The 12,077-nt window shown below is 26.6% G+C and overlaps 1 protein-coding gene across 1 annotated transcript; it reads right to left on the bottom strand.

The window, feature by feature from the left end:
• Positions 1–1,567: 1,567 nt before the first annotated feature.
• On the bottom strand, positions 1,568–2,736 carry LOC142227011 (speckle-type POZ protein-like). Its single transcript, XM_075297317.1, has one exon. The coding sequence runs from the start codon at positions 2,734–2,736 to the stop codon at positions 1,672–1,674; it is 1,065 nt and encodes a 354-aa protein (XP_075153432.1). The 3' UTR covers positions 1,568–1,671.
• Positions 2,737–12,077: the final 9,341 nt, after the last annotated feature.

The raw sequence follows: 12,077 nt of genomic DNA, 5'->3' as shown, positions 1-12,077 counted from the left end.
TCCCCAGATGTGGCCTCCGGAGCTTCTTGGAGGAGCAAAATTCATACGATTCGGTTGAAATTTGGTACATTGTGCTAGTATATGGCCGCGAGCCAAAAATAATCTATAGTAAATTTTGTATCTATAGACAATTTTGTAAATTTTTTTTATAGAAAATTTTGCCAAATTTTATTTCTATGGAAAATTTTGTCAAAATTTTATTTCTATAGAAAATTTTGTCAAAATTTTATTTCTATAAAAAATTTTGTCAAAATTTTATTTCTATAGAAAATGTTGTCAAAATTTTATTTCTATAAAAATTTTTGTCAACATTTTATTTCTATAGAAAATTCTGTAAAAATTTTATATCTATAGACAATTTTGTCAAAATTTTATTTCTATAGAAAATGTTGTCCAAATTTTATTTCTATAGAAAATTTTGTCAAAATTTTATTTCTATAGAAAATTTTGTTTCTGTAAAAAATTTTGTCAAAATTTTATTTCTATAGAAAGTTTTGTCAAAATTTTATTTCTATAGAAAATTTTGTCAAAATTTTATTTCTATAGAAAATTTTGTAAAAATTTTATATCTATAGACAATTTTGTCAAAATTGTATTTCTATTTCTGTAGTCAAAATTTTATTTCTATAGAAAATTGTATTTCTACAGAAACTTTTGTCCAAATTTTATTTCTATAGAAAATTTTGTCAAAATTTTATTCCTGTAGAAAACTTTGTCAAAATTTTATTTTATTTCTATAGAAAATTTTGTAAAAATTTTATATCTATAGACAATTTTGTCAAAATTTTATTTCTATAAAAAATTTTATCAAAATTTTATTACTATAGAAAATTTTGTCAAAATTTTATTTCTATAGAAAATTTTGTCAAAATTTTATTTCTATAGAATTTTTTTTCAAAATTTTATTTCTATATAAAATTTTGTCAAAAATTTTTTTCTATAGAAAATTTTGTCAAAATTTTTTTTCTATAGAAAATCTTGTCAAAATTTTATTTCTATAGAAAATTTTGTCAAAATTTTATTTCCATAGAAAGTTTTGTCAAAATTTTATTTCTGTAGAAAATTTTGTCAAAATTTTATTTCTATAAATAATTTTGTTAATTTTTTATTTCAATAGAAAATTTATGTGGTACTTCACTCGTTTTCTCTTAGTTGGAGAAAAATATTTTGTAAAATCTACCAAAACATCAAGAATTCTACCAATCTACCAAACAGTAAAAAATCTACCATTTGTGGCAGAATTCTACCAACTCTGGCAACGGTGTTCGTAATTGTATATGGTCTCCATATAAAGCGACCACACTATTTCAATTCTGGCTCTCTACTGCGCAAAAGTTCATATCGGTTCGTAATTATTTGTAGACCTCCCTTATAAATCGGTCAAGAACTGAATTATATTTCTATAGAAGTTTCTACGCAATTCATGGTGGAGGGTACATAGGATTCGGCCCCCGAACTTATGGCGTATATACTTGTTTTTACAATAGAAATTGCATTTTTCACTGACTTTCGCATAGTTATCTTCAATTAATTAAATTTTTTCATATTTATTATTTATTATTGTATTTATTATATATTTAAACTTATTATTCAGTTTATTCAGATATTCTTAGTCTAAGTATATATATTCAATAACAATCTTTACATAGCAACATTTACATATTCCATAATCTATACACATCCATTATAAGCTTTAATCTCTTTAACCATTGCTTTATAGTTTCTTAACATCATATTCCATTCGTCGGTCTGCTTTATTGTGTCTAGATTTACTTTAATGAAATGTTTTGTTCTGGCCCTTAGCGTTTTGGCCGTATAACGATCAGCTAACACCAAAGTGGTCAAGGCATTGTCTATGGTTATATCACGATATAGGACAGATTCACACATTATCTTGAGATAAGTCAAATCATATTTATCGGCTGCAGCCAACAAGTCACTGGCCATTTCATCTATATTGGGGGATTTATTGGTATAGATGAATATAAGCATTTCCTCTATGACTCGATGATCAAAATCGTCTATAACAATTTGATTTGAGGTATTCTCCATCATGCTATCATGGTCGAGCATTGCAGCAAAGACATCACTACGTAGACTTAAAATTGCTTTATGGGCCGGATATGATTTGCCCTGAACACAAACAGTGACATCACTAAATTTTCCCTCACGAAAGAGGCTAGACATTCCACATTTTAATCTGGCCTCAATCGTTGCCATACCACTGACATCACATGGTGAACTATCGAATACATCAATCATCACAGTCATGTAACAATAAATTGTTAAAACATCATTCGAGAGGAGATGTCTGGATTTGTGCTGCAGATCACTGGAGGTCACATAACGTGGGAATATAAAGGCTCCGTATGATGTGGCTAGACCATTCCATCTGCCAAGGGCATAGTCTAATTCTCCATCATTTCTCAACATGCCACATTGCAATTTAAATTTTACCCGACTCTGGTCACTTGATATTAATTTCAACAGCAACACAATCCTTCCGCCCTCATTTTCCGACATTATCAATTGCCATGTGATTTTACTATCTATTCTTTCGGCAAATACGGGAGACTCTACTTTATCTTTGAATTGGCTAAAATTTTTTATTTTCCAAAGATAGCAAAAATCGCTCACACGAACACGATCACAAAACCATTGATCAGCACTGGGTATGTTTGTGATCCCTGTAGGTGTATGCAAAGCACAGATCTTTGTATTGTTAGTGGAAGGCATTAGGACAACTATTTTGTGTTTACTTGGTAGAAGCAAATGTCCGTGTACTTTCTTTGAAAGCTATAATAAAACTGAACATTTTCTATTCATCCAAAACATTTAGTTAACCATTTTGAAATTTACCTTCAAAGAGATAGTAGGTATTAAAATTTTGCGCAATAGGTAAAAATGTCCATACATGCAGGTATTGATAATTAGGGATTTGAAAGTCGGGGATTTCCCCCTTAATGAGAGGATCAACTCATTACGATGCCATCGCAAATTTCATATAATTCGCAAATGTTTGTCTTTAGTTTCAACTCATGTCAATGAAGGAAATGAAATGAGTACACGCAGAGAAAAAATTTTTATGATGCCCATATTAAAATGACAAATTAGGGAAATGGACGAAGGACTTTCGGTTCTTGGTTTCGCCAAAATTTCAAGAAAAACCAAGAGAAAATTTTTCTCCGAATTTCTTTAGGTGGACGGAAGGACATTGACGTTTTTACCTTTAATGGGATCTGAGATCAATATGACCAAGTTGGTACACCAACATCACCAACTTATAATAAAAACAAGGAAACTCTAAAGTCGGACCGGGCCGACTATATTATATCTTGCACCACTCTCTAAATTCACATTTTCGATACTATTTCAAAATCGTCAAATGTGTTGGGTGCTATATACAAAGATTTTAGAACCCTTATACATATATTTAAATCTACAAAGTCTATAAACTTAAAATTTGAGTCGGCTAATGCCTTGTTTGGTGGAACACAATATGGGAAACATTTGAATCTGAAGCAATTTTTAGGCAACTTCACAAAAGTGTATTTATGATTTATCGGAAAATTGAAGTCATTTCTACGTGCGTTCGACTTAGCAGTGTCGATTTTATAAGGATTATGTTGTTATTTTGGGAATTTTTGCCAAAATCGGAAAAACATATATAAGAGGGCTATATCTAAATCTGAACCGATTTCTTCCAAAAATCAAGAGGGTTCTATTCTGACCTAAAATACATACTTGTGCCAAATTTGAAGTTGATTGGACAAAAACTGCGACCTAGACTTTGACCACAAACATGTGTTCAAAGATAGCAGTGGCTAGATCGACTAAAATTTTTCCAAAATTTTATTTCTATAGAAAATATTGTCAAAATTTTATTTCAATAGAAAATTTTGTCGAAATTTTATTTCTATAGAAAATTTTGTCAAATGTTATTTCTATAGTAAATTTTGTCAAATGTTATTTCTATAGAAAATTTTGTCCAAATTTTATTTCTATAGAAAATTTTGACAAAATTTTATATCTATAAAAAATTTTGTCCAAATTTTTTATTTTACAATATTTTACAAATAGAGTGTGAATCTGTGCACACCAGAACAAATCCTTGAAAACGGTTTTGACGAAGTCAACCGAAATATTGGAAATAAAAATAAAAGAAAAACATCATATCTATGTTTTTAATCGACCTATAGCCGAAACTATGAAAAATAATTCTTAAAAATTATATTTCTATAGAAAATTTGACAAAATTTTATTTTGTCCAAATTTTATTTTTATAGAAAATTTTGTCCAAATTTTATTTATATAGAAACTTTTGACACAATTTTATTTCGATAGAAAATTTTGTCCAAATTTTTTTTTCGATAGAAAATTTTGTCCAAATTTTAGTTCTATAGAATTTTGTCCAAATTTTATTTCTATAGAAAATTTTGTCCAAATTTTATTTCTATAGAAAATTTTGACAAAATTTTATTTCTATAGAAAATTTTGACAAAATATTATTTTTATAGAAAATTTTGACAAAATTTTATTTCTATAGAAAATTTTGTTTAAAGTTTTATTTCTATAGAAAATTTTGTTTAAATTTTTATTTCTGTAGAAAATTTTGTCAAAATTTTACATCTATAGAAAATTTTGTCAAAATTTTATTTCAATAGGAAATTTGAAAGAATTTTATTTCTATAGAAAATTTTGTTTCTATAGAAAATTTTGTCAAAATTTTATTTCTATAGAAAATTTTGTCACAATTTTATTTCTATAGAAAATTTTGTTTAAAATTTTATTTCTGTAGAAAATTTTGTCAAAATTTTACTTCTTTAAACAATTTTATTTCTAGAGAAAATTTTGACAAAATTATATTTCTGTAGAAAATTTTATATCTATAGAAAATGTTGTCACAATTTTATTTCTATAGAAAATTTGGTTTAAAATTTTTTTTCTGTAGAAAATTTTGTCAAAATTTTATTTCTATTGAAAATTTTGACAAAACTTTATTTCTATAGAAAATTTTGACAAAATTTTATTTCTATAGAAAATTTTGTCACAATTTTATTTCTATAGAAAATTTTGTTTAAAATTTTATTTCTGTAGAAAATGTTGTCAAAATTTTATTTCTATAGAAAATTTTGTGAAAATTTTATTTCTATAGAAAATTTTGTCAAAATTTTATTTCTATAGAAAAATTTGACAAAATTTTATTTCTATAGAAAATTTTGTCAAAATTTTATTTCTATAGAAAATTTTGTCACAATTTTATTTCTATAGAAAATTTTGTTTAAAATTTTATTTCTGTAGAAAATTTTGTCAAAATTTTACTTCTTTAAAAAATTTTAACAATATTTTATTGCTATAGCAAATTTTGTCAAAATTTTATTTCTACATACAATTTTGTCAAAATTTTTTTTTAAAGAAAATACATTTTTTTTCTATAGAAAATTTTGTCGAAATTTTATTTTTATACGAAATTTTTGGAGAGGAATATTTTGCAAAATCCACCAAAACATCAAGAATTTTACCAGGCAACCAAACAGTAAAAAATCTATCATTTTTGGTAGAATTCTACCAACTGTGGCAACCGTGTGGCGCAGGGTATAATTAATATGTATTTTTACATATAATTAATATGTAACAATTTAATTGATCCAATTAAGAAATTAATTGATACTATTAATTTTTGTGATTGATTTTTGTTTCAATTAAAAAATTTGTTGAATCAATTAAATTTTTAATGGAAAAACTCAATTAAAAATGTTAATTGGAAACATTTTCGTGAAATTTTTTTCTGTGTACTAAACAATATTTCACACAATTCTCCGCATATACATACAACATATTTTTTCTGATTCAATCACGAAATTAATTTGTTAATTGAAATGCCTTCAATTATAGTATCAAATTAAAAAATTAATGGAAAGTCAATTAAAAAATTAATTGATTTTTGTTTTAATTAATTTTTTTGAATCAATTAAATGTTTAATTGAATATTTTTAAAAACTCAATTAAAATTTTAATTTGGAAAAATTTTCGTGAATTTTTTCTGTATACAATGTCTTTAATATATTTCTCATGAAAAATTTTTTTATTGCAAAATTAAAAAAAAAACCAAATCTAACAATCTAAATGTGTAAATCAATTAACTAACATTCTGGAAATAAAAGTATAAAAATAAAAATTATATGAAATATAAGCATTATGTTGTTTTTAGGAGTCAAAAATACATTTTCTCAAGACAAAGACGTTTGGATTTCAAAATCGTAATAAATCTAAGTTCGTTATTTCAAATTTCAAAATTTCGGCAGCAAAAATAAAAACAAAACCTCCAACATCAAAAACCAAATACCCAAACAATAAATAAAACAATGCAGTTTCTCCTCCCCCCCAAAAAAAAATAGAAACCAAAATCAAAGAAAATATGAAAACAAGCACAAAGTAAAATTTACAAAATTTTATCAAACTTAAAATCAAGTGATCCACAAATGGAAAAAATACATACTTTTTGAAAAGAAAAGACAAAAAGCCACAACCTACACTTACAAATAATAACAACAAAAAGAACAAAACTATACAAAAAAATAAAATTGCAGTTGCCTTATTATACAAACAAAAAAAGAAAGATTAACAAAACAAGTTATAAATGAAACCAGACGAAGAAGAAAATAAATTCAACTAAATAGGAACAACTTTAAGTAACCAAAATAATAGAACAAAGACAAAAACATAAAAAAACAACAACAAAAACCACAACAACAACAAAAACCACAACAACAACATAATGAAAATAAAACAAAAAATATATGATTTTTTTTTTATCAAAAAGAATAAATTATAAAACCAAATCGAACAAAATGGAAAATTATCAAATATTTGATATATGATAAACATTTTCAAAAGAAAAAATTATTTGCAGAGAATTTTAAAAAATACTTTTTTTTTAAATATTAAGACAATGAAATCACAGAAAACTCCCACCCAAAAAGAAAACAAATTTAATTTCCATTATGATCTAAATACATATATACATATGTTCAATAAAATATGTCCTGAAAATTAATATAGGGGAGTGTTAAGGCTTTATTTGGAAGATTCTCAAGACCTTTAAGCTCGAATTAAAAAACAAAAAACTATATTTTCATGTGTTATTCTAATCGCTGTGGTTTTTAAATAAAAACACTAATTATTTAAAGTAATAATATAACAACTACAAACTCCTAAAAACAACTAAATTTTTTAGATGTAATATATAAAAAAGATCTATCCATTTTATTTCGACAAAGAAAATAAATTAAATGTTGGAACAGAATTTAATATAAATTATAAAAAAAAAAAATATAGTAAAAAGTAAATGTGTAATATATTATAAAAAAATAAAAATTTCTATATGCTTAATTTTGATTGAAGAAAAAAATATTAATCAAATTCAGATTTAAAAAAAAATACGATAAAGATTGTTGAACTGACTTGAACAATAGAAGGAGCCCAAGTGTTTCCATATTTGTATAGTATGTTGGTAATACATAAAGGCCTGGTTAAGCATCCAAAAACGGGTCGTAAGCGTAGCGTGGCGTGTCAGCTGTTTCTTTTTGATATACGACAGCCCAAAGAGGTGTGCGTGTGAGTGAAATTTCACTCACACGAAATTATTCACAACTCACGTGATTCACACGTGTCACGCGCACATCTCTAATACAAACGATTACCCACGAATGCACAACGTAAACGTGTCGTAAGATTCAGAAAAAAAAACACAAATTTACGTGTCATTGTCATGTCAGCTGATCAAAAAAAACAGCGTCATCGATTGAAAGAGAGAGAGAGAAAATTTTTGAATAACGTGAAAATTAATTTCAATAAAAATATTATTGTGTTGTTTTCGATTAAAATGGACTATGAGAACTTAATATTATTCAAAAAAGTGTAAAAAATTGACCTTTTTTATAAAAACGTACCAAGAACAGGTAGTAGTTCTTGGTACGTTTTTATACCCTCCACCATAGGATGGGGGGTATATTAACTTTGTCATTCCGTTTGTAACACATCGAAATATTGCTCTAAGACCCCATATATATTCTGGGTCGTGGTGAAATTCTGAGTCGATCTAAGCATGTCCGTCCGTCCGTCTGTTGAAATCACGCTAACTTCCGAACGAAACAAGCTATCGACTTGAAACTTGGCACAAATAGTTGTTATTGATGTAGGTCGGATGGTATTGCCATATCGATCCACTTTTACGTATAGCCCCCATATAAACGGACCCTCCGATTTGGCTTGCGGAGCCTCAAAGAGAAGCAAATTTCATCCGATCCGGCTGAAATTTGGTACATGGATTTGGTATATGGTCTCTAATAACCATGCAAAAATTGGTCCACATCGGTCCATAATTATATATAGCCCCTATATAAATCGATCCCCAGATTTGGCTTGAGGAGGCTCAAAGAGAAACAAATTTAATCCGATCCGTCTGAAATTTGGTGTATGATGTTGGTATATGGTCCCTAAAAACCATTCAAAAATTGGTACATATCGGTCCATAATTATATATAGCCCCCATTTAAACCGTTCTCCAGATTTGACCTCCGGAGCCTTTTGAAGGAGCAAAATTCATCCGATCCGGTTCAAATTTGGAACGTGGTGTTAGTATATGGCCGCTAGCAACCATTCCAAAATTGGTCCATATCGGTCTATAGTTATATATAGCCGATCCCCAATCACACATCGGTCCATATCGGTTCATAATCATGGTTGCCACTCTAGCCAAAAATAATCTACCAAAATTTTATTTCTATAGAAAATTTTGTTAAAATTTTATTTTTGTAGAAAATTTTGTTAAAATTTCATTTCTATAGAAAATTTTGTCAAAACCTTATTTCCATAAAAACTTTTGTCAAAATTTTATTTTTATAGAAAATTTTGTCAAAATTTTATTTCTATAGAAAATTTTGTCAAACTGAATTATATACGTATTTAATCGGTCCTTTTTAATTTAATATAAACCACGTATGGACTTACTGATAATTTAGAAGACGGTGTTAGGAGGGTTTAAGATACATACCTTGACATCGGCAAGCGTTACCGCAACCCAAGTAATTCGATTGTGGATGGCAGTGGTCCATATAGGTTCATATTTATATATAGCCCCCTTATAAACCTCTGGGAGGAGCAAATTTCGTCCGATTCGTTTGAAATTTGCTATGTTGTGTGAGTATGTGACAACAAACAACCATGCAAAAATTTATCTATATAGGTCGATAATAATATATAACCGCCATTTAAGCCGTTCCCCAGATTTGACCACCGGAGCCTCTGGGAGGAGCAAATTTCGTCCGATTCGGTTCAAATTTTGTACGTTATGTAAGTATATGGTCTCTGACAACCATGCGAAAATTACTCCCTATCGGTCCATAATTATATATAGACTCCATATAAACCGGTCCCCAAATTTTAGCTCGGGAGCCTCTTGGAAAAGCAAATTTCTTGGAGGAGCAAATTTCATCCGATTTTTATTATGTAGGTTTTCAATCTGTCTTTTTGCCGAATATATACCCCGTAAGGACTAACTTCCAATATGGAAGACTATGTTACGGAGTTTTAATATACCTTGTCATCTGCAAGTAACATATTACCACAACCCAAGTAATTCGATTGTCGATGGCTTTTTTACGCAACCCATGGTGGAGGGTACATAAGATTCGGCCAGGCCGAACTTACGGCCGTATATACTGGTTTAATTGTAATGTCCTCAATCACAGAAATTATAGTATCAATTAAAAAATTAATAGGAAGTCAATTAAAAAATTAATTGAGCCAATAAAAAAAAATGTTGAATCAATTAAATTTTTAATTGACAATTTTTTGAGACTCATTTAAGACTTTAATTGGAAAAAGTTTTTTTTGTAACATTTTTTTCTGTGTATGTACGATGACTCTTTTTCTCCTATGTTGGAAATAAAAACTTACACATTTACTTTTTTCTATAAATCTCAATTATGGCGAAGATATTTTTTGTCAAACATTTCGAACGTCCACCAATCAATATTAAAATTAAAACAAAAAATACAAAACAAACCAAAAAAAAATATTTATAATAAATGACAAAAAGTATATAAATTTTCGAAAATATATTATTTGAAATTTTAAAAATACAACTAATCCAAAGTATAACTTATAATAATAAAAATTAAATGAAACCAATTTGTTTTTGTAAAAATTTGCTTTAAGCAAACAACAAAACAAAACCTGTAATTTTACAACTAACAAATACGTTAAACTAAGTAAGACCTTAAACCGTTAAAAAAATAAACAACCAAATATGACGAAAAAGAAAATTTGGTATGGCAACGCAAACTTTTGGCATCTACAACACAACAACAAACTCCCAACTACAACAACAACAACAATTTGTCAAAATTTTATAATATTCGAAACCAACATTAAAATTCCATACATTTAATTTTTTGGCTTATAAAAATAAAAAATAAATATTTTTGGTATTTTAAAATCACAACAAATTCGTGAGATCTAAGAAATGCCTTTATAGAAGGCAACACCCAAACATTTTGGCTATAACTATAAAGAAAACTAACAATATAAACAACAACAGCAATAGTTTTCAAAATTTTACAGTGCAATAAACCGAAAACTTCTTTTATGAAAGAAAATAATTATAGAGAATTTTAATTTATGTACATAATTCTCTATAATTAATTCTTAAATAAAAAAAAGTTCAAACAATACAACAACCAAACCAACCAAAATCTTTTTTGTTTTATATATTATCACAAGAAAATCATACAATATATGTTGATATATAGTTTTATTTAAATATTTTTGTTTTTCAGAATTTTGTTTTATTTTTAAATAAATTAATTAAATTAATTTATTTATTATATTTTTAATAGCCAAGGTAAAACCAAAAAGAAAGAAAAAGAAGCATATAAAATATTTAAAAAAATAATAATAAACATATAAATATATACTGAAAGACTGAATCTGTTATTTATTGTAAAAACCTATTTGTCATAATAATTTTATTTAAAAGAAAAAACACTTAAAAATTCATTTTTCTAAATTTTTTTCTCCATTTAGTTTTTAGAGAAACCCCATAATAACAGTTGAAATTATAATAGACAGTTTCTTTTTGGATACGTTATACAAAACTGACGTCTTTCTTTTAGTGTAAAGAGACTAAAGCCTTATTTTTTAAACAACCTCCTAAAAGTATACTTTATTATTTGCGTTGTGGAATTATTACTTCCCATAATAATTCCCATTAGAAATTTTTAAAACAAAATATTGGGACATTTTTGGTTGTCCCATTTATCGTAAAATGTCCCCTAAGCAAATAGGAAGAAGAAGAAGAAGGATATGCAAAAAAGCACAGTTCAAAATAAAAGAAATCACTATACAACCAAGGCAGAATTTATTACAAATTCTTGAAAAAAATAATAAAGTAAAGACCAGTTATTAAGTTCGTGTTTATCGTTGAAAATCAACAATAAAATTAAAAAAAAAAAAAATAAAATTTAACTCTAGGAAGGGAGCAAAAATTTAACAAGTCTTCTTCCTTAAAATGAATTATTAATTAAAAATTATTAAGCCCCACATATGGCTATTGCTAGGCGATAATACGAACTTATTGCCGGTCTTAAAACTTTACTGTTTGTAGTAAAAACAAAAATAATGCTAAAAATATGATAAATGAAAAAAAAAACAATAAATTTTAAATAAAAACAAAACCATTAAGTTGTATTAAAAAAACATAGCTATATTAAAAAAACCCAAGAATTTTACTAAAACAAAACTCTATAATTTGTATACAAACTTTTCGTTCATTTTTCATAAAACTATATTTAATAAAAATTAAACAAAAAATCATAAACTTTCGAGCTTACAATTTAAGTCATTAATTTTTAGTATATTAAATATCCCTTGTAAAAAACACACACAAATTTATTCCCATTATTCTGGTGTTTCTTTGATTATTTAAATTTATTTTTATAAAATAAAAATATTTATGTGAAAAAATCAGTCTTGTGAGCAGCAAAATAAAAACCACTATCGTGTGAAATTGTATA

Source organism: Haematobia irritans, chromosome 2 (genome assembly GCF_050003625.1).
Source record: "Haematobia irritans isolate KBUSLIRL chromosome 2, ASM5000362v1, whole genome shotgun sequence".
Lineage (NCBI taxonomy): Eukaryota > Metazoa > Arthropoda > Insecta > Diptera > Muscidae > Haematobia > Haematobia irritans.
This window is presented reverse-complemented; position numbering and strand designations above follow the sequence as displayed.